We start from the raw sequence: 23,326 nt of genomic DNA, 5'->3' as shown, positions 1-23,326 counted from the left end.
GAGAGCACCTAAGGCTAGGGAGAGCACTTAAGGCTGAAGCAGCCCTATGGGGAGTTGAAAGCGCTTTAATCCGCGTCAGGTTTTATTAACCGCGCAGCAATTTCAAGACATTGACGCGGAATCTCTGGCCCATAGAGGTCCAAGCATATGAGGCTATTAAGCGGCAGGGCCCTAACTCTAAAGGGTCTTCGCGCTGTAGCCTGTGGGCAAGTGCTGTCTTCATTTCTTTAGGCATGACTTTTGAACGGATATGTATATATTTTTAAAAGATTTTATTTATTTCTTTGACAGAGAGAGAGTGAGAGAGGGAACACAAACAGGGGGAGCAGGAAAGGGAGAAGCAGGCTTCCGGCTGATCAGGGAGCTCCACGCGGGATTGATCCCAGGACCCTAGGATCATGTCCTGAGCCGAAGGCAGATGCCCAACAACTGAGGCACCCAGATTTTTAACCGATCGAAAAAAATCAAGATTATTTCATGACACGTGAAACCTACACGTGAAATTAAAATTTCAGTATCCCCGAAGTTCTTTTGTAGCAAAACTATGCTCACTTGCCTGTTGTGTGGCCACTTTTGCGCTGTTACTGGTAGACTTCAGCAACTGCAACAGAAACCATATGGCCCTTAAGGTCTAAACTTTTATCCTACCCTTTACATTAAAATATTAGCAGTGCCCTGCCCTAGTCCAGAACTGCCAAGCACAGTTCCCCCAGCCTCACCTACACCCTTGGATCCAGAGCAAAATTCAGAAATGTGTAGATTTCACGTGTATTCCTCACTTATGAGCACCAGTGTCTGGTCCTGTTTTAGAAAACCATATTATCCTGGCCTCTGTCAGCTTCAAAAACTAGGGAAAGGAGTGGCTGGGTGGCCAAGTCAGTTAAGCCTGTGCCTTCAGTTCAGGTCATGATTCCAGGGTTATGGGATGGAGTCCCATACCAGGCTCCCTGCGCAGCAGGGAAGTCTGCTTCTCCTTCTCCCTCTTCCCCCGACTCCCCTCTCCTGCACTCTCTCTCCCTATCTTGCTCACTCACACACAGACTCTCTCAAATAAAAAAAATGGGATCTTAAAAAAAAAAAGAAAGAAAAGAAATTCCCCCAATATCTATCCAGGTTTCCTACTGGTTGGGTTAACAAATTGCAAAACTTCCTCCTCTAAGATGGAAAGGGAGTAGTTTCTATAAACATATACCTGTGCAAATTCCAGTAAAGACTCACTAATTTTACGGTTCCAGGTTTTGGCTTACAACATGTTTTCTTGGTGGTTTAGCCTATATTGGTCTTCCTGAGTCCCATAAACTCATAGGAACTTCACCTTCCCAGTCTGCCCTTCACAGTGTCCCCAGAATGGCTTTCCTTTGTGACTGCTCTGCTTGAAATCTTTCAATGGTTCCTTATGACCATCTCCCCAGCATTTACTGCAAATAAAACCTTTCATGATCTGGCTGGGTTGCTGAACCCTCCTCCTGGCTCTGGCCAGCAGAATGGGGTCTTTGCAAGGGCCATGGGGCTAAGTGTGCACCCACATCAGCTCAGTGCTGCTTCAGCCATGCCCTCTTTACCTTCCCCTTGGTTCAGCAGCACCAGCCCCATCTTTGGCTGCGATCATGTATCCACAAACTAGCCTGGCACAGAAATCCAATGTCTCCTAGGGGAAGATAGCATTTTACTCCTTGCTGTTTCACCAGCCTTAAGAAATCATACTCATAATATGCAGATTTTCTCTCCCCTTTCATGGTTTCTTCAGTTAGATTTCTCTCATTCTATCTACTACAGTCCAACTAAAACCACAGAAGATCAGATGTGTAATTTAATTCAGTAAAAATTTTATTATTCCATCCGTGCTAGGGGCTAGCAATACAAAAGTGAATAAAACCCAGGCCTTGCCCTAAAGAGTGAACAGATTTCTCTGGGGAGCAATGGGCTAAATAGAGTGCCAGCTGCTATAACAGAAAGCTGAAGGACAACCTATTCCCAAGATGGGCTTACTTTTCTTTTTTTAAAGATTGTATTTATTTGAGAGAAAGAGAACAAGAGAGAGCACGATGGGGGGACAGTCAGAGGGAGTGGGACTCATCCTGGGACTGGATCCTGGGACTTCAGGATCATAACCTGAGCCGAAAGCAGTTGCTAAACCAACTGAGCCACCCAGGCGCCCCAAGGGCATATTTTTCTCCAGCAGGAAATAAGCAAGGCAACGTCCTCCTCATTCCATGATGACATTCCAGAAGGCATATACAAGGTAACGGACAGACGACTTTTTTTCTTAACAAAATGTTAACAGTGTCCTGATGAACAGATTAACGTAAGCCCCTCTGCCCTAAACCTGGTTGGAAGCCAAGCCAAGACCTCAATGTGGCTTTCATTTGAAGAGAAAAAAAACCAGGGTGAAAGCCCCTTCTGACTGTGAGGTAGTCCTGGGATGAAGGCAAAAGGAAGGGGATGCAGGTGTCCTCTGGAATCCCACAGAGGGCAGTGAACAGGCAGGTGTGGAGGACTATGGAGCCCATAGTGGAATGAACACAGAACTCCCTCTGCATTCCCCTCCCCATCCCTGGTTTCCTCTCCTTTCCCCTTCCCTCCTCCCCCCGTAACAGAGGAATTCCTGTATTCTGGAGGCATCTGGTGCTTCAGCTCCTCCCTGACCTGGGGACCATGGAGGGGATACAACAGCAACTGGGCCCACGCTTTCCCTTCCTGGCTTTGTCTCCTCTGTGGCTCCAGAGCCCATGGTTCCCTAACTCATTCCCTGGACCTGTCTACTACCTCTTCTCTTGCCAGTGCCCATCTCCCTATTTCTTCCCAGGTTGCCTGCTTCATCCTGTTCCCTGCCCATCAGAATTTCCCAGCGGATCTCCTTCACCCCACTCCTGACTCTACTCACCATTCAGCACTAGCTCCTGACCAAGATCTTGAAGTGCAACAAAGAGAGGTGCTCTGTTCTCCACGTCCCATATGAGAAACCACTGTGGCACCACAGTTCTCCATCCCATGTGTCCCCTCCATGCCTCGGAGTGTGCTGTTTTCTCTGCTGGGGAATCCCTTCCTCCCCTCTTCGCTGGGCGGTTTCAAGAACAAGCTCAGACGCAAGGGGTGCCTTCCTTGATCTCTCACAGACCCTCTTCTTGGAGTTTTGCTCTTCCTTTGAACTCTCTCTGTGTCCTGTTGACCTCTAACATGGCCCTTACCATAGGATATTTAAATTGTTTATAGATGTGTTTGTTCCTCTACCCTGATCATGAGCTCTTCAAGGACAAGGCAGGGTCCTAGGTCAAGGACTATGCCTCAGTCATCTTTAGATCCACTGGGCACACAACAGTATACAGTGGAAACTCCAGTGTACAGCACTTACTGAACCGCACCGAACACTGAAGAAGAAAATATTGGTGAATTAATCAGCTCAGGCTGCCATAACAAAATAGTACTGACTGAATGGGCTGAGACCACATGCATTTATTTTTCTAATAAATCAGACTTGAAGTCCCAACATGAAGATACCAATAAGGCTGGCTTCTATTGAGGGCCCTCTCCTTGGCTTGCAGGTGGCCACCTTCTGGCTAGTCCTCACAGGGCCTCTTTTCCTGTGCTTGTGTGTAAAGAGAGATCTGGTATCTCATCCTCTTCTTGTAAGGATTAGGGTCCTACCTTTATGACCTCGTTTAACCTTAGTTACCTTCTTAAAGGTTCTATCTACAAATATAGTCACATTGGGGCTTAGGGCTTCCACCTATGAGATTTGAGGACACACAATTCCATTCATAACAACTGGTGAACTTGAATTTAAAAGATAAGAGCTCAGGTGCTGACTTTACCTGAACCCAGGTGAGTGCTTTTAGGCAGCAAGTCCCTTATGCTCTAGGAGCCTCAACTTCCATATCTGTGACATGTGGCCAGTTTTATGGAGTTGTTAAGAGGCTGAAATGAGACCACAGCTGGAGGACATTTGATGAACTGTAAGTTCCTGCACAATAATAATGACCTAATTATTCCTTCTACTGATATATCATCTTGCAGTTTACAATGTGATTTAAAATGCATATATCACTCAACATGCGTGCAAGGAATCATTGCCGTTATTATCACTACAGGAATACCTAAAAGGAAAGTTTGTTTATAATCCATTCTGCAGAAGAGATTCAAGGTCTGTTCTGAGGAAAACTCTCATGCGTGAAAGGACATTCCCTATCACTTGTCACAGAGGCTGCAGAAAAGACCCAGGAAGCTGTTGAAAAAATGAATGACCACCAAGAGAATCTGGAGGAGGCTGATGCATAGAAGCATGGAGAAGAAGGACACGTGCCAAATGACAGCTTTAGAAGGCTCCAGGCACACAGAGTTCCAGAGGGAGTCGTCATACAAATAATTCCTATCCAAAAAAAAAAAAAAAAGGAGACCAGGGGTTGAGGAATAAGTAAGAAAAGCCAAGTAAGCAACTCAATAGAAACCTGGCCCCTCTTCCCCCCGGCCACGGTCCTAGGCATAGATTTCTGAGGGTGACATTTGCTGTGTTGGCAAAATGCTGAGCATCAGAGATGGGAGATGCTAGAATGTGTGGCTACGAGGAGTTTGTAGTCCATCTGTGTGTCTCTCTGAAAAGATTGAAAACCCAAGTCTCCGTCCACTTACCTGTTATGCAAGTCTTGGAATGGGTAACCATATTTCCAATCTTGTGTCTGATTGAAGGATGAGGCATCAAACATGCAAAATGGACCATCTTTCAGGGCTACTCCAGAAGTGATAAAGCAAATCAAGGCTCCAAGAATAGCCAGGCTACCGGACAGCAAAGCAGTGAACATCTGTAGATGGAGGGAAGAAGCCATGAGGTGAGATGGGGTCATGACCAGGTGATAGGGTGATCTGGACAAACCTAACTTCTCCAGCACTTAGGCTTTCCCTGTCATATCATGTGGGGATAATGCTTCCCCTGGCAGCTCCTTTAAAGGACACCCAAGGCAGGGCGGCTGATGAGGGGTCTGTGGGCAGAGCCACGAAGTGGTGGGAAAGAAAGCACTGAGAAGGCGGGAAGCAGTGGCACTTGGACCTGAGTCTCCCTGACCCAGGGAAGCTCCCTCCAGAGCTTCTCAACAGGTTGGCTTCAAAAACTTTTACACTCAGGGACCACTGGGTGGCTCAGTTGGTTACTGACTCTTGATTTCAGCTCAGGTAATGGTCTCAGTGTCGTGAGATGGAGCCCCATGTCAGGCTCCACACTGGGCATGGAGTCTGCTTAATATTCTCCCTCTCCCTCCACCCTTACCCCCACCAACGCATGCTCTCTTTCTCTCTCTCTCTCAAATAAATAAACTTTAAAAAAAAATTTTACATAGCCTCTGGGTAGAAGGGTTGGATGGTCATTGCATGCCCATTTCTTTTTTACTATTTAAAAAAATATTTTTTAAGATTTTATTTATTTGAGAGAGCACAAGCAGGGAGAGCACCAGGCACAGGGGGAGGGAGAAGTAGGCTCCTCGCTGAGCAAGAAGCAGGATTCGGGAGTCGATCCCAGGAACCTGGGATCATGACCTGAGCAGAAGGCAGACGCTTAACTGACTGAGCCACCCAGGTGCCCTGCATGCCTATTTCTGACTCTTTTAAGGGAAAGCTGTATTCTTAACAGTTCCCAGCAACTAATGCCGATTCCACTCTTTCTTAAATCAAGCATGAAGGAAACAAGGGAAGAAAGAGGGAAGGAGGTAGGAAAGAAGGGAGGGAGGGTGACAGGGACAGAGAGGAACTTCAGTCAGCTTGGAACAGACCCCTGTTCTCTCATTGCACTTAGTCTGTGCACTTCCCTCCCCGAAGATAACAATGAGTTCACTTCCTAGGCAGGAGTCTAGCTTGGTTTTAAATTGGCTTCTTTCTCAGACTACTAGGTTGTTTTCTCCCTTCAAAAGAATGCGTATTTTAAAAATTTAAATAAAACATATGCACAGTTTTTATATAGAATCATGGAGGCCTCTTCCCACAATGTCAAGCTGGTTTAGAGCTTGGGAGGGCCAACGAAATGCTCAAGATGGGGTCCTGGCCCCGGCAGCATCACATCACCTGAAAACTTGCTAGAAATGTACAACTTCCCACTTCACCCCACCTTCTGAACCAGAAAAGTTGGGCTGGAGCACCTGGGCGGCTCAATCAGTTAAGCATCCAACTCTCACTTTCAGCTCAGGTCATCATCTCAGGGCTGTGAGATCCAGCCCTGCATGAGGCTCTGCACTGGGTGTGGAGCCTGCTTGGGAGTCTCTCTCTCCCTGTCTTTCTGCTACTTCCCCACCTCTATAAATAAATAAATAAATAAATAAATAAATAAATAAATAAAGTCAACTCTCCTGTCTCTCCAACCTTCTCCTTTCCTCAGACAATATAGCTTTAAAAAGAAAGAAAGAGATAGAGAGAGAGGGAAGGAAGGGAGGGAGGAAGGGAGGAAAGAAGGAAGGAAGGAAAATAAATAAATCTGGGGGGTGGGGCGAACAATCTGTTTTAACAAACCCTACAGGGATTCTGATACACACACAAGTCTGAGAACCACTCATTCACTGAGGGGAAAACCAGAGGAGACTGAGAGAAGATACTGAATGAAGTGCATGGGTATTTGTATTTAATTCTTTAATATATAATTCTGAATCAGTGGGGTTCCCAATATGTGGGATGCAGATACCAAAGTAGGCGGTAGAGTTACTGTAAGGAGGCCACAAATTCATATGTCTGAGACTGAATAAGTAACATATCTTATACTTACATGTACTGAAATTTTTCAAGTATATATAAATGTTGCTGTAACTGATAAGTGCAAATTTACTCTGGGCCCAAGTTTAATTTTCTGTAAAATGGAGGGCTTAGGCTAGAATCTAGTCATTAGATGATTTCTGGAAACCTTCTAATTCTTTTTTTTTTTTTTAAAGATTTTATTTATTTATTTGACAGAGAGAGATCACAAGTAGACAGAGAGGCAGGCAGAGAGAGAGAGAGGGAAGCAGGCTCCCTGCCGAGCAGAGAGCCCGATGCGGGCCTCGATCCCAGGACCCTGAGATCATGACCTGAGCCGAAGGCAGCGGCTTAACCCACTGAGCCACCCAGGCGCCCAGGAAACCTTCTAATTCTAAGAAAAATTAAACAAAATAACCAGGAAATTTCCTTCCTTCCTTCCTTCCTTCCCTCCTTCCTTCCCTCCTTCCTTCCTTCCTTCCTTCCTTCCTTCCTTCCTTCCTTCCTTCCTTTCTTTCTTTTCTATCTTTCTCCTTTTTTTCTTTCTTCTTTCTCTCTCTCTCTCTCTTTTTGTCTTTCTAGTAGACTCCACACCCAACATGGGGCTTGAACTCACGACCCAGAGATTGAGTGCATGCTCTACCCACTGAGCCAGCCAGGTGCCCCAGGAAATTTTTTATCAGTGACACATGACTATAGCACACTTAATTCATGTCCATTTTGTTCAATAGGCTAAAAATCATAGTTAATAGACATGTTTGGCTCAATAAACACTCCCTTAACTTGAGACTGTTCATGCCCATTTTATAGATGAAGATCCGAGGCTCAGAAAGATTAAGGAACTTGCAAATGGCTTAGGTTTACTAAGGAGTACAGTCAGGACCTGACTTCAAGCCCCAAACTGAAGTTGCCTCTTTACTACTCTGCCTGTAGAGTAATGGAGTGTGGGAACATTCTAAGTATTAGAAGAGTAGAACCTGGTGCTTACACTTCGGCAGGGCCCACTCTTACTGAAGCAGCCATAACTCCAGCCCATGAAGGAGATGAGGGTAGCTGCAGTGAGTACCTAGGAGAGGAGAAAAGAATGGTAAGAAGAGATTGGGTTGATTACTATTGAAATAGATCATTTGGGCACCTCACATGGTTTTGATAATCCTATCTTTCCCAGGGGGTTTGGCTTTGACTGTCAGGACCCAGTTGGATTACTAGCCTGATCTGACTCTCTGGATGGCAATATTTATACCCAGCCTTCTAGTCCCAAGCCAAAGTTCAGCAACAAGTCTTCCTAGAGTCTCCTATTCCTTGGAATTGCTATAGACCCAAGACAAGCTTGCTAGATCAAGCATTTTTTTTTTAAGATTTTATCTTTAAGGGGCACCTGGGAGGCTCAGTTGGTTAAGCAGCTACCTTGGGCTCAGGTCATGATTCCAGGGTCCTGGGATTGAGTCCCACATCAGGCTCCCTGTTCAGCAGGGAATCTGCTTCTCCCTCTCCCTCTGCCTACTGCTCTGCTTACTTGTGCTCTCTCTCTATCTCTGTCAAATAAATAGATAAGATCTTTTTTAAAAGATTTTATCTTTAAGTAATCTCTATGCCCAATGTGGGGTTCAAACTCACAACCCTGAGATCAAGAGTCACATGCTCTACCCACTGAGTCAGGCAGGCACCCTCAAGACCAAGCATTCTTGCAAACAAAACAAAACAAAACAAAACAAAACAAAACAAAACAAAACACTGCTGTCCTGCCACCTCCCTGCTCCACCCTGAGGGGTATTTGGGGAGTTCACACCCAAGAAACTCCAAACACTTACCATGAGTCCTCCTCCCCAGAGCCCAGAGCCCAGCATGGCATGCCTGCCAATAAGGCCCCTCAACAGGTAGGTCACATCCCAGTTAGGGAAGAGGAGCACCAAGTTGGCTCCAGCAGCAAACAGGGCAGTAGTCCCGAGGCTCAGCCCCAGGATGCGGGAGCAGGTCCGTGAGCATGCCATCGCATGAGGAGAGGACAGCATCCTGGAACCAATGGATGGAGAATCATGGTAGCTCTGTTGCTGGAAGCATCAGGAAGGGGAACACAGATAGCAAGGGTAGGGTAGGGGGAACAGACCACAGATACTGTCACCTCCCTGGGTCAGATCAAGAAAAGCCAAAGAACTTGCTTAAAAATTTTGCCTTTTATAAACAGTCTCCAATGGATAGAATTCAATTGCCCCATTTTCTGCCAACCCCCATTCATCCCATCATATTTTGCTTGTACCTCTATACAGCCAGTGATTATTTCTATCTGGGACAGGAAAAAATGTTTAAAGGTGTCATCCTCTCTCTTTAAAAGATGTCATTTTTGGGGGCACCTGGGTGGCTCAGTGGGTTAAAGCCTCTGCCTTCAGCTCAGGTCAAGATCTCAGGGTTCTGGGATTGAGTCCCACATCGGGCTCTCTGCTCTGCAGGGAGCCTGCTTCCTCCTCTCTCTCTCTGCTTGCCTCTCTGTCCACTTGTGATCTCTCTCTGTCAAATAAATAAAATCTTTAAAAAAAATGTCATTTTTGAGATGTCCACTGTCACCACTTCCATTCAACAGTATAGGAAATCCTATCCAGTGCAATAAGAAAATAAAAAGGGGCACCTGGGTGGCTCTGTGGGTTAAGCCTCTGCCTTCGGCTCAGGTCATGATATCAGGGTCCTGGGATCGGGCCCCACATCAGGCTCTCTGCTCGGCAGGGAGCCTGCTTCCCCCTCTCCGCCTGACTCTCTGCCTACTTGTGATCTCTCTCCCTCTCAAATAAATAAAGCCTTTAAAAAAAATAAGAAAAAAAAAGAAAAAAAGAAAAAAGAAAGAAACAAAAGCCATACAAAGAGGAAAGAAAGAAGTAAGGTAACATGATTATGTATGTAGAAAATCCAAAGGAATATATCAAAAAGTTACTAGAAGTAGTAAGTGAGTTTAGCAAGTTACAGAATAAAAAATCTATATACAAAGATTCTATTGTATTTCTATTTTATAAGCAATGATAAATTGCAAAATTAAAAAAAAAACACAATATTTAGGGCCACCGGGGTGCTAGTTGGTTAAGCATCTGCCTTTGGCTTTGGTCATGATCCTGGAGTCCTGGGATTGGGCCCAGCATTGAGCTCCCTGCTCAGTGGGGAGTCTGCTTCTCCCTCTGCCCCCACCCCTCTTGTGCTCTCTTTCTCTTGCTCTCAAATAAATGAATTAAATCTTTAAAAAATAAAAATTAGAAAACAATGAATAGCATAAGAATAGAAAATACTCATGGATAGGGACATCTGGGTGGCTCAATTGTGAAGCATCTGCCTTCAGCTCAGGTCATGATCCCAGGGTCCTGGGATCAAGCCCCTCATCGGGGTCCCTGCTCAGTGGGGAGCCTGCTCCTCCCTCTCCAGCTCCCACATGCTTGTATTCCCTCTCTTGCTCTCTCTCTCTGTCATAAATAAATAAAATCTTTAAAAAAATTTATGGGTAAATTTAACAAAATATGTGCAAAACTTGTACAGTAAAAATAACAAAATATTGTTGAGAAGAATTAAAGACCTAAATAAATGGAGAGATATACCACATTCATGGATCAAAAGATTTACTATCATTAACATGTCAGTTCTCTCTAAATTGTTGTGTGGGTTCAATACAATCTCAGTCAAAATCCTAGCAGTGTTTTGTTGTAGAAATTAACAAACTGGATCTAAATTTATATGGAAATGCAAAAGTCCTAGATTAGCCAAAATACTTTGGAAAAAGAACAAAGTTGGAAGATTTACACCATGTGATTTCAAGAAAATTATAAAATTACAGTAAAGTTATAAAAAGTAAAGTGCTAGCATATAAAAACATACAGACCACTAGAACAGCCTAGAGAATTCAGAAATAGACATACACATATGAGCAAATGATTTTTGAAAAAAATATTTTTTTTTTTTATTTATTTATTTGTCATAGAGAGAGAAGCGAGAGTGAGCACAGGCAGACAGAGTGGCAGGCAGAGGCAGAGGGAGAAGCAGGCTCGCTGCCAAGCAAGGAGCCCGATGTGGGACTCGATCCCAGGACGCTGGGATCATGACCTGAACCGAAGGTAGCTGCTTAACCAACTGAGCCACCCAGGCGTCCCAATTTTTGAAAAAAATATTATTTCGATGAGAAAAGGATAGTCTCAAACAGTGCCAGAACAATCTATATGCAAAACAAAAAAATACATACCGTGACTATTACTGCAAACCATATTCAATAATTAGTTAGAAATGAACCATAGGTCTAAACCTACTAAATTTCTAGAAGAAAGCAAAGGAAAAATCATTGAGATCTTTTAATTATTTTAAGATTTTATTTTTAAGTAATCCCTACATCTAACATGGGGCTCAAGCCCACAACCCTGAGATCAAGAGTCAGATGTTCCACAGACTGAGCTAACCAGGTGCCCCTGGGATCTTGAGTTAGGTTATTTATTAGATAAAAGACAAAAGGTACAACCCATAAAAAGATAAACTATTTCAAAATTAATTTGCTCTCAAAAGACACCATGGCTCAGTCAGTTAAGCGTCCAACTCTTGATTTTGGCTCAGGTCACCATCTCAGGGTTGCAGGATCAAGCCCTACATCTGGCTCCAAGCGGGGCATGGAGCCTGCTTAAGATTCTCTCTCTGTCTCCCTCTCAAAAACAAACAAAACAAAACAAAAGAACACCATGAAGGAAACCACAGACTGAGAAAATACAACATAAATTTTGCAAATAGGTATGTGAATGTGAATGCATACACATCTGATAACAGACTTGTAACTGGACTATGTGAAGAACTCTTAAAACTCTTTTAGACAAAGAGCTTTATTTTAAAAATGGGGAAAGAGGGCGCCTGGGTGGCTCAGTTGGTTAGGCGACTGCCTTCAGCTCAGGTCATGATCCTGGAGTCCCGGGATCGAGTCCCACATCGGGCTCCCAGCTCCACGGGGAGTCTGCTTCTCCCTCTGACCTTCTCCTCGCTCATGCTCTCTCTCACTGTCTCTCTCTTCTCTCAAATAAATAAATAAAATGTTTTAAAAAAATGGGGAAAGAGATTTAAACAGATACCTCATTGCATCTCACAAAAGATATATGAATGATAACTAAGAATATGAAAAGATCGGTACCTGGGTGGCTCAGTGGGTTAAAACCTCTGCCTTCGGCTCAGGTCATGATCCCAGGGTCCTGGGGACAAGTCCTGAGTCAGGCTCTCTGCTCAGCAGGGAGCCTCCTTTCTCCTCTCTCTCTGCCTGCCTCCCTGCCTACTTGTAATTTCTCTCTGTGTGTGAAATAAATAAAATCTTTAAAAAAAAATGATAAGATGCTCAACATCATTAACATAAGGAACCGCAGATTAAAACTAAAATAAGATCCTACTACACATCCACCAGAATTGTTTCAATTCAAAAGTTGGCCTCTAATGAGCGTTGGTGAAGATGTGCTGTAACCCAAACGCTCACAGGTAGCTAGTGAGAATACAAATGGTACAAGCCATCTTTGTAAATTAGCTTAGCAGTTTCTTATGAAGTTAAACATTTACTTACCAAATGATCAGGTATTTCCACTTCTAAATATTTATCCAAAAGAAATGAAAGCACATGTCCACACAAAGATTAGGACTTGAATGCCCATAGCAGCTTTATTCGTAATAACTACAAATAAGAAATATGGAAACAATCTAAGTGTCCACCAGAAGATAAACGGATAAACAAAATATGGCATATACACACAATGGAATATTATTCAGCCATAAAAAGGAAAGAAGTTCTGAAACACGCCACAACATGCATGAACCCTGAGAGCATATGCTGAATAATATAAGTCAGACACTGAAGGACAAATACTGTGTGATTTCACTTCTGTGAAATATCCAGAGTAGGTGCCTTCACAGAGACAGAAAGTAGATTAGTAGCCGCCAGGGTCCATGGATAGGGATATGGGGAGTTACTGTTTAATGGTTACAGAGTTTCTGTTTGGGATGATGAAAGAATTTTGGGAATAGATAGTGGTGATGGTTACACAGCATTTTGAGTGCGTTTAATGCTACTACATTGGACACTTTAAAATGGTTAAAATGGGCGCCTGGGTGGCTCAGTGGGTTGGGCCGCTGCCTTCGGCTCAGGTCATGATCTCAGGGTCCTGGGATCGAGTCCCGCATCGGGCTCTCTGCTCGGCAGGGAGCCTGCTTCCCTCTCTCTCTCTGCCTGTCTCTCTGTCTACTTGTGATCTCTGTCAAATAAATAAATAAAATCTTTAAAAAAAATAAATAAAAATAAAATGGTTAAAATAACGAATTTGATGATGTACACATTTTACCATGACAGAAAAATGAATTTAAAAAATAAGAAATAACTCAAACGTTCATCAATAAGTGAATAGATAAATTGTGGTCTATTCATGCGAATGAGTACCTCCAGGGGGCGCTCAAACAGACTAAGCTACTGGTTAGACGAAACCACATGCATGAATCTGAAAAGCCTATGCTAAGTAAGCTACGGAAGCCAGAGAAAAACCACTACAGAAACAATCATACAGACTACTCACTGTACATTCTGTTTGTGTAAAGTTCTAGAAAAGGCAAGACTAGTGACAGGAAGCAGATCAGTGGCTGCCAGGGGCAGGGAATGGGAGAGGGGATTCATATAAGGGCATTAGGAAACTTGCGGAGGTGATGGAAATGTGTTGTGTATCTAGATTCTGGTAGTGAATACACTACTGTGTGACAAAGCTCACCAAGCTGGGCTCTGAAAGTTGGTCAGTTGTGTTTCAATTATATATCGATGAAATGGGTTGAAAAATGAAATGTCTCCTTTAGGTGAGTTGTAAAATGGCTCTGCCACACCTTTATCTATAGCCATTTCTCCTTTTTACATTTTTACTGATATATGAACTTCTTGTCGTTTTACTTTTCTTTTTCTTTTTAAAAAAAATTATTGCGGCGCCTGGGTGGCTCAGTGGGTTAAAGCCTCTGCCCTTGGCTCAGGTCATGATCTCAGGGTCCTGGAATCGAGCCCCACCACATCAGGCTCTCTGCTCAGCAGGGAGCCTGCTTCCCCCATTTCCCACCCCTCCGCCCCGCCTGCCTCTGCCTACTTGTGATCTCTCTCTCTCTGTCAAATAAATTTAAAAATATATATTTATTTATCTATTTATTTGTTTTCTTGTCGTTTTTCTAAATGTGAATTACAATAGGACTGGTGATACTTCGGTAGACTTGTGTCAATGCGGATCTGAAAAAAATCAGTGCCTTGACATCCCTGAGAAGTTGACTGTCGCTGCTTTTCAAGTCAGGTAAGTCTGTCTGACCTAAGACTCTTGACACTCCCCTCCCAACACATTACTTCATCCATAATCAGAAAATATGTGTGAACCAGACCCCCCATCTCTCTTTTACACATACATGTGTAATACAATATTTCAGAGTTTAAAGAATTAAACACAGTGTATATATTTGTACTTAGAAGCTGTATGGGAAAATTAACTCCCACGTAAATGCAACCAGCTTACAAAATAGGTCATTACCGCTAATATTACTGAAGCCCTACATGTGCCTATCAATCCTACTATTTTCCTGGATTCTTTCTGAAAATGACTATCCTTCATTTTTATTTTTATCATACCTCTTTAAAAACAGTTTTACAACTTAAGAACTCAATTAAAAAAATATTTTATTTATTTATTTGACAGACAGAGATCACAAGCAGGCAGAGAGGCAGGAGGGGTGGGGGGAGCGGGCTCCCCGCCCACCAGAGAGCCCAAAGCGGGGCTCGATCCCAAGACCCCAAGACCATGACCAGAGCCAAAGGCAGAGGCTTTAACCCACTGAGCCACCCAAGCGCCCCAAGAACTCAGTTTTTAGAAACCAAAATTTGATTAGTCTAGTGTCCATTTGTCTCGTTGTAAAGAGACTGGTGCCAGACACAGCATTGACGGGGCATTTGGGGTGGTGGCGCGCTCCCACACCCTGTCCCATCCCCATCCTCCACAGCCTTTGGTGATCTTTGCTTCCTCCACGCTCACCTCCTGCAACTCCTCCCAACGGAGAACTTCCTGCTGCAGTTGCTAATATTTTACTGTGGAGAGGTCCTTCACTGGGTGCCCTCTCCATAGGTTATTTGCTCTCTAAGCCATTTTTCTCACAGTGAATAAAAGAACTTGCCCCCGATGAAAGTAAGTTCAGGCCTCCAGGACAGGGGGGCATGCACTGGGGGAGTAGGGGAAGGAAATGAATTAATAGTGACCCTTACCCCAGGGATACAAGGAGGCTAGAGGGAATGGTGGGGACCAGGAATCAGGAGGGATGCTGTGTTTCTCCCCAGAGTCCTCTCCCAGCTGGCCCACTACAGGAGGCCTCTTTTCCTGAAGTATTGGCTGCTTGGTCCTGGTTCTCTGGCCTTCAGGGGGATGAATAGGTCCTGCTGTCATGAGACAGAGCACCTGTAGGAAAACAATCCTCCCCACAGTCTGCCCACTAACCTTTGCGATATAAGTGCATGTCTGGGCAGCCTCCCTTCCCAGACTGTCCCATCATCGAGTGCAGGGCTCTCGATGTGTCTCTGTGTTGGAGCAAATCAACCAATCAAGAATGTTAGCAAGTAAACGACTTTAACCTTTTTATCAGTCCCAAATGACTGATATTTTCTCAGGGGCCCAAGTAAGGACCTGTGCGCAGTTGGGCTTTCAAAGAAGGGCTGTAGACAGGCTGGGGGAGTTTTGTTCAGGAGTGCCTTTGGCCACCTTCAAGTCATCCCACCTCTGAGCAAGGCCTATCTAGAAGTAGATAATCAGGGTGCCTGGGTGGCTCAGTGGGTTAAGCCGCTGCCTTCGGCTCAGGTCATGATCTCAGAGTCCTGGGATCGAGCCCTGCATCGGGCTCTCTGCTCGGCAGGGAGCCTGCTTCCTCCTCTCTCTCTGCCTGCCTCTCTGCCTGCTTGTGATCTCTGTCAAATAAATAAAAAATAAAATAAAAATAAAATCTTTAGAAGTAGATAATCAAAACAAACCCCCCCACACTCCAACAATCTCTTCTATGGAAATTTTTCCATCAGGAAAGAGTTTTATAAGGGAAACTAAAAAATATAATCACACAGAGGGAAAATTAAGAAGTTGAGCATGGGGGTGCCTGGGTGGCTCAGTTGGTTAAACGCCTGTCTTCGGCTCATGTCATGATCCCAGGGTCCTGGGATCGAGCCCCATATGGGGCTCCCTGCTCAGTGGGGAGCTTCCCGCTTGTGTTCCCTCTCTCACTGTGCCTCTCTGTCATGAATAAATAAAATCTTTAAAAGAAGAAGAAAGAGGAGGAGGAAGAGGGGAAGAAGTTGTTGAGCATGGCCTTTGGGATGAGTGGAACTCAGAGAATCCTGACTGTTCCCTGATCTCCTGCTAAAGCACTTTGCCACGTGCTGCTCCCACTGATTCAAACTGGTTTGCATTTCACTTCCTCTCCTGCCTTTGTTCCGCAAGAAATCACAACATTCTGAGAAACGCTTCCACAAATGTAGCCAGGAGATAGCCTAGAGGTTGGCTAATTTGATCTCTGAAGTGATAAGTAGGTTAGTAAGGTAAAACCTTAAGATTGGGCTTCAGGGGAGGCCCTGTTCTGACCGGAGATCCTGGCTGGGTGCCCAAGTCCTCGGCCAGATGACTAGGCAACAATAGGAGTGATCAGCTAAGTCATGTGGAGGAAGAGACTGCAAATTCTTTGTGCGTCCCTCTATACCTCACCCATCACCTAGACAGCCTTTTCTTTCTTCCCTTCGTCAGTCAATATCAATTACGTATAAGTGTCGGCTTTCTGCCAGTCCCCATGCCAGGAGCTGGAGACAACATTGGTGAATCAGAGACAGTGTCTTTTCTTGAGGAGCTGAAAGCCTAATGGGGCCACTGACAAGGCACCCAAGCGCTGAGCAGTGGTGTCCCACTGAAGGGGTCACGGAAGCATACCAATCCAGCGGAAGACTTGCTGACCAAGCTCAAACTTTACTGACAACAAGGCATAAATTACACAGGCAAAGCTGGGGAGGGAAAGTATTCTAAGCAAGTGAAGAAGCCCAAAGGTGACCAACAGAGGCAAAGCGAAGGTACAGAATTTGCCTAAAGCCACGCAACTGGTTGGAGGCAGAGACTGGCCTCATATGAGTTGGAAGTCGGCACTCTCAGCTGTTAGGCCCTGCTGTGCCCTTGGCCCTCTGCTCACTGGCCCTCTGGTCTCTGCTTACCTGCATCCAAGGGCAGGACTCAGGATGGGGGAGGAGGAAGCTGGAGAAGGGCCCAGTCTTCGGAGTAGGCCTGTGTTCCTGCGGCCCCACCGGGACTCCCGCAGGGCCAGTTTCAGGAACTCTCCAAGAGGGCAGGGAGACTCGGGGTATATGTAGAGGGCAGCTGGGGGAGTGAGCATGTGAGGCTGTGTGCGCCCCCACACCACTGCCCACAGGCCTCCACTGAGGGAGTTTTTCTCTTCTTGGAGAGCCCTCTCCTGATGACCCAACCTTTGCTCATTTTCATGTGACCCTAAGGAAGGAACCAGGAGACATGGCCTCGTGAGCTAAAATGTCTCAGTGAGTCAGACAAGCACCCGTGAGAAATACCTTATCTGCCCTTCTTTCCTGAAGCAGCAACACTTTTTCACACACAAGCGGCCCTTATCTGTTCTGCGCATTGCAGAATTGGGGCTCTCTGGAAAACCAGCCCTGAGCAGACCAGCCACCATTTTTTCCTTATCGCCCTTCGTACTTTGCTCTTAGCTGACTGGGTGTATGGCCTGGTTTCCTCTGCTAGCCTTCTAACTTTTTTGTTCAAGGCCCAGGCCACCATCATCTTGTGCCAGTCACACCAGAGTGCTGAGCATTTTGTGGTGTCCTCTGTATGGGAGATCTCTGACCCCCTTCTAACAAGTTCTTATTTAAGATCCAGTTCAATCATCCATGGGGAAGTCTTCCCTGATTTCTTCACTCACAGTTAAGCACTACTTACTCTAGATTCTCACTGCACTTTATTAGTATTTTTTCTAAATGTAGGTATTATGGGGCGCCTGGGTGGCTCAGTCGTTAAGCATCTGCCTTCAGCTCCAGTCATGATCCCAGGGTCCTGGGATAGAGCACCTTGTCGGCTCCCTGCCCAGCGGGAAACCTGCTTTTCCCTCTCCCACTCCCCCTGCTTGTGTTTCCTCTTTCGCTTGTCTCTCTCTGTCAGATTAATAAATAAAAATCTTTTTAAAAAATTAAATACATAAATGAATGAATGAATGTAGGTATTATATACATTCAGTAAAATACATAAATCTTAATTATTATTATTTTATTTTATTTTTAAATTTTTAAAGATTATTTATTTATTTATTTGACAGACAGAGATCACAAGTAGGCAGAAAGGCAGAGAGAGAGGGGGAAGCAGGCTCCCTGCCGCACAGAGAGCCCGATACGGGGCTCGATCCCAGGAGCCTGGGATCACGACCTGAGCCGAAGGCAGAGGCTTTAACCCACTGAGCCACCCAGGCGCCCCTTAATTATTTTTTAGAGATCTTTTTTATTTTTAAGTAATCTCTACACCCAATGAGGGTGTTCAAGCTTACAACCCTGATATCAAGAGTCACATGCTCCACCAACTGAACCACACAAATCTTAACTATAAAACCTAGTGATGGGGCGCTTGGGTGGCTCAGTCAGTTAATCATCTGCCTCCGCCTCAGGTCATGATCTCAGGGTCCTGGGATCGAGCCTGGCATTGGGTTCCCTGTTCTTTTGGAGTCTGCTTCTCCTTCTTCCTACTGCTCCTTCTGCTGTGCTCTCTCTCTCTCTCAAGTGTGCTCTGTCTCAAATAAAAAAAAAAAAGCTAGGGGCGCCTGGGTGGCTCAGTGGGTTAAGCCTCTGCCTTCGGCCCAGATCCTGATCTCAGGGTCCTGGGATGGAGCCCCGCATGGGGCTCTTTACTCAGCAGGGAGCCTGCTTCCCCACCCGCCGCCTGCCTCTCTGCCTACTTGTGATCTCTGTCAAATAAATAAATAAAATCTTTTTTAAAAAAGTTAAAAAAAAAAAACTAATGAATTTGTATATGTGCACCCAAGGTAACCGTCATTGTAGATCAAGATACAGGACATCTCCAAATCCCCAGAAGTTTCCCTCGTCATGATCCCTATTTCCAAGTGTATCTATTTTGGCTTTTATCATTAACTAGCTTTTGGCTATCTTCGAATTTCATATAAATGGAATCATATAGTATATAAAATTTTGTAGCTTTCTTCACTCAAGATTATATCTGTAAAATTCATCTATCATACAATTCATTCTGGTTTATTATTTCATTATATGACTATATTACAATTTATTCTACTGTTGATGGACATTTAGATTATTTTCATTTTTTGCCTATTATATATAATGCCCCTGCAAATGTTCTCATACATGTCTTTTGGAAAATATACGCACTAATTTTTCTAGGGAATATACCTAGGAGTGGGATTGCTGAGTCATAGGGTAGGTGGATATTTAATTCCAGTAAGTGATTTTGTCAGTAACCCAAAGTGGTCCTACCAATTTCCACTCCCAGGAGCAGTGTATGAGAGTTCTAGTTGCTTTCCATTTCTACTAACATTCTTAATTTTTGATAATCCAGTGGTTTAGTAGTATCTCATTGTGGTTTTTATTTTCTTTCTTTCTTTTGTTTTTTTTAAAGATTTTATTTATTTATTTGACAGAGATCAAAAGTAGACAGAGAGGTAGGCAGAGAGAGAGAGAGAGAGAGAGAAGGATGCAGGCTCCCTGCTGAGCAGAAAGCCCGATGTGGGGCTCGATCCAGGACCCTGGGATCATGACCTGAGCCGAAGGCAGAGGCTTTAACCCACTGAGCTACCCGGATGCCCCTGTTTTCATTTTCTTAACGAGTAAGCACTTTACCTGGCTATTTGGAGAACCTTTTTTGAGAAGTGCCTGCTCAAATCATTTGCCCTGTTTTGATTGGTTCTTTGTCCTTTTCTTACTGGTTTGTGGGAGTTCTTTATAATTTCAGACATGAGACTTTCATCAGATATATGTATTTTGAATGTTTTCTCCTATCTATGGTTTGGTTTTCCACTTTCTTTTTTTTTTTTAATTTAATTTTTTTTTATAAACATATAATGTATTTTTATCCCCAGGGGTACAGGTCTGTGAATCGCCAGGTTTACACACTTAACAGCACTCACCATAGCACATACCCTCCCCAGTGTCCATAACCCCACCCCCCTCTCCCAAACCCCCTCCCCCCAGCAACCCTCAGTTTGTTTTGTGAGATTAAGAGTCACTTATGGTTTGTCTCCCTCCCAATCCCATCTTGTTTCATTTATTCTTCTCCTACCCCCTTAACCCCCCCATGATGCATCTCTACTTCCTCATATCAGGGAGATCATATGATAGTTGTCTTTCTCCGATTGACTTATTTCGCTAAGCATGATACCCTCTAGTTCCATCCACATCGTCGCAAATGGCAAGATTTCATTTCTTTTGATGGCTGCATAGTATTTCATTGTGTATATATACCATGTCTTCTTTATCCATTCATCTGTTGATGGACATCTAGGTTCTTTCCATAGTTTGGCTATTGTAGACATTGCTGCTATAAACATTCGGGTGCACATGCCCCTTCGGATCACTACGTTTGTATCTTTAGGGTAAATACCCAGTAGTGCAATTGCTGGGTCATAGGGTAGTTCTATTTTCAACATTTTGAGGAACCTCCATGCTGTTTTCCAGAGTGGTTGCACCAGCTTGCATTCCCACCAACAGTGTAGGAGGGTTCCCCTTTCTCTCCATTCTCGCCAGCATCTGTCATTTCCTGACTTGTTAATTTTAGCCATTCTGACTGGTGTGAGGTGATATCTCATTGTGGTTTTGATTTGTATTTCCCTGATGCTGAGTGATGTGGAGCACTTTTTCATGTGTCTGTTGGCCTTCTGGATGTCTTCTTTGCAGAAATGTCTGTTCATGTCTTCTGCCCATTTCTTGATTGGATTATTTGTTCTTTGGGGGTTGAGTTTGCTAAGTTCTTTATAGATTTTGGACACTAGCCCTTTATCTGATATGTCGTTTGCAAATATCTTCTCCCATTCTGTCAGTTGTCTTTTGGTTTTGTTAACTGTTTCCTTTGCTGTGCAAAAGCTTTTGATCTTGATGAAATCCCAATAGTTCATTTTTGCCCTTGCTTCCCTTGCCTTTGGCGATGTTCCTAGGAAGAAGTTGCTGCGGCTGAGGTCGAAGAGGTTGCTGCCTGTGTTCTCCTCAAGGATTTTGATGGATTCCTTTCTCACATTGAGATCCTTCATCCATTTTGAGTCTATTTTTGTGTGTGGTGTAAAGAAATGGTCCAATTTCATTTTTCTGCATGTGGCTGTCCAATTTTCCCAACACCATTTATTGAAGAGGCTGTCTTTTTTCCATTGGACATTCTTTCCTGCTTTGTTGAACATTAGTTGACCATAGAGTTGAGGGTCTATTTCTGGGCTCTCTATTCTGTTCCTTTGATCTATGTGTCTGTTTTTGTGCCCGTACCATGCTGTCTTGATGATGACAGCTTTGTAATAGAGCTTGAAGTCTGGAATTGTGATGCTACCAACTTTGGCTTTCTTTTTCAATATTCCTTTGGCTATTCGAGGTCTTTCCTGGTTCCATATAAATTTTAGGATTATTTGTTCCATTTCTTTGAAAAAAATGGATGGTATTTTGATAGGAATTGCATTAAATGTGTAGATTGCTTTAGGTAGCATAGACATTTTCACAATATTTGTTCTTCCAATCCAGGAGCGTGGAACATTCTTCCATTTCTTTGTGTCTTCCTCAATTTCTTTCATGAGTACTTTATAGTTTTCTGAGTATAGATTCTTAGCCTCTTTCGTTAGGTTTATTCCTAGGTATCTTATAGTTTTGGGTGCGTCTAACAAACACTTCACTGTCCTTCTTACTTGACCCCAAGACAGAATTAGACATAGCTGGCCACTAGATCCTTTTTGAAATTCTTGCTCTTGGCTCCCTTGACTCCCCTCGCCCACCACTCTGGTGTTTCTCCTCCCTCAATGACTGCACCTCCTTGACTGGACCTCTTTCTGTTGCAGATCTCCAGACCTAGGTCCTGGACTCTCTTCTTTAACTTTCTCCTTCTCTAGGTGACTTCATTCTTTCTCAGGGGACTAAACTCCATCTGTGATGGTGATGATTTTTCAAATCTCTAATTCCAGTCTACCTCTCCTCCAAGCTTCATACTTACATGTCCACCTTCCTATACTACTCCTACCCTTTGGAAGTTTCACAATGAACACATCCAAAATTATTTCTTCTCCAAACCTGCCTGATCACATCTTCCTGCTTCAGTAACGACACCGCAACCTCCCATGGCTGGAAACGAGTCATTCTCGATTGTGCTTTCCTTCATTCCCCCACATTTAAGTCTTTCCATTTCTACCTTCATAATGCATCTCTACTCTATACCCTCCTTCTCAGTTGCTCTGCCACTCTCTGGCCCAGGTGACCTGTTTTAGTTTGATCATTGCAACCGTCTCTACTCTTGCTCTCCTCCAGTTCACTGTCCACATAATAATGGCTTCTCATTACACTTGGAACACAAGCTAAGCTCCTTATCAAGGCCTAATAAGGCCTTGTATGATCTGGCTTTTCCTCACTTTATGCCACTCCCTTTGCTCACTACGTGCTAGACCCACATGCCTTCTCTAAATACCTCTAATACATCAGAAACTGTGCTGCTCCCCAGCCTCTGTAGTTGTTCTGTTTGGAAGTTTTCCTCCTACTCTTAGTATGGCCACCTTCTTGGCATCCTTCAGGTCTCAGGCTAAATATTAACTCCCCAGTATCTTATTAGCAGAATTCTTGGGGCAAATGGGTGGCACAGTTACTTAAGGGTCCAGCTCTTGGTTTTGGCTCAGGTCGTGATCTCAGGGTGATGAGATGAAGCCCCATCTTGGGCTCCATGTTCAGCAGTCTGCTTAAGACTCTCTCTCCCTGGGGTGCCTGGGTGGCTCAGTGGGTTAAGCCTTTGCCTCTGGCTCAGGTCATGATCTCAGGGTCCTGGGATAGAGCCCTGCATCGGGCTTTCAGCTCAGCGGTGAGCCTGCTTCCTCCTCTCTCTGCCTGCCTCTCTGCCTACTTGTGATCTCTCTCTGTCAAATAAATAAATAAAATCTTTAAAAAAAAAAAAAGACTCTCTCTCCTTCTCCTCCTTCCCCCCACTCTTTTATAAAGAAATAAATCTTTAAAAAATAAAGAATTCTCTGCTTTTGTTTTTTTTTCAGTCTTTGAATCAGTATTTTTTCAATATTTTTCATTTTTATTATCTGTATTCACTGAAAATAAGTTCCCTGAGCACCGGGCTGCGTATGTTTTGCTCATTGCCATATTTCTATTATTTGGCACATAGTGAGGCTAGTTAAGGTTAAGTATTCTGTGGCTGGAGAAATGGGAAAGATACTCTCTCAGCCCAATTTAGTACTTATGCCCATCCCTTGGCCCATCCACGCGGCCAGGGAGACAAGGTCTTGGAAGAAGATGGCAAGTCCCATCAGGGTATGTTGCTAAAACATGGGGATGAGGAATAGTTCCACAAGAGGAAGAGGCACAGTTCCACAAACTGGTTCCTGG

At 44.2% G+C, this 23,326-nt stretch overlaps 1 protein-coding gene across 1 annotated transcript; it reads right to left on the bottom strand.

Annotated features, from left to right (window-relative positions):
- Positions 1–4,060: 4,060 nt before the first annotated feature.
- On the bottom strand, positions 4,061–16,977 carry TM4SF19 (transmembrane 4 L six family member 19). The gene is made up of 5 exons (XM_047699887.1): positions 16,928–16,977; positions 8,514–8,715; positions 7,691–7,768; positions 4,627–4,796; positions 4,061–4,366 (listed from the first exon to the last, which is right to left on the bottom strand). The coding sequence occupies exons 2-5, from the start codon at positions 8,712–8,714 to the stop codon at positions 4,186–4,188; spliced, it is 630 nt and encodes a 209-aa protein (XP_047555843.1). The 5' UTR covers position 8,715; positions 16,928–16,977; the 3' UTR covers positions 4,061–4,185.
- Positions 16,978–23,326: the final 6,349 nt, after the last annotated feature.

Source organism: Lutra lutra, chromosome 1, assembly GCF_902655055.1.
Source record: "Lutra lutra chromosome 1, mLutLut1.2, whole genome shotgun sequence".
Taxonomy (NCBI): domain Eukaryota; kingdom Metazoa; phylum Chordata; class Mammalia; order Carnivora; family Mustelidae; genus Lutra; species Lutra lutra.
Note: the sequence above shows the minus strand (reverse complement) of the source record. Positions and strands in the feature narration are given on the sequence as shown.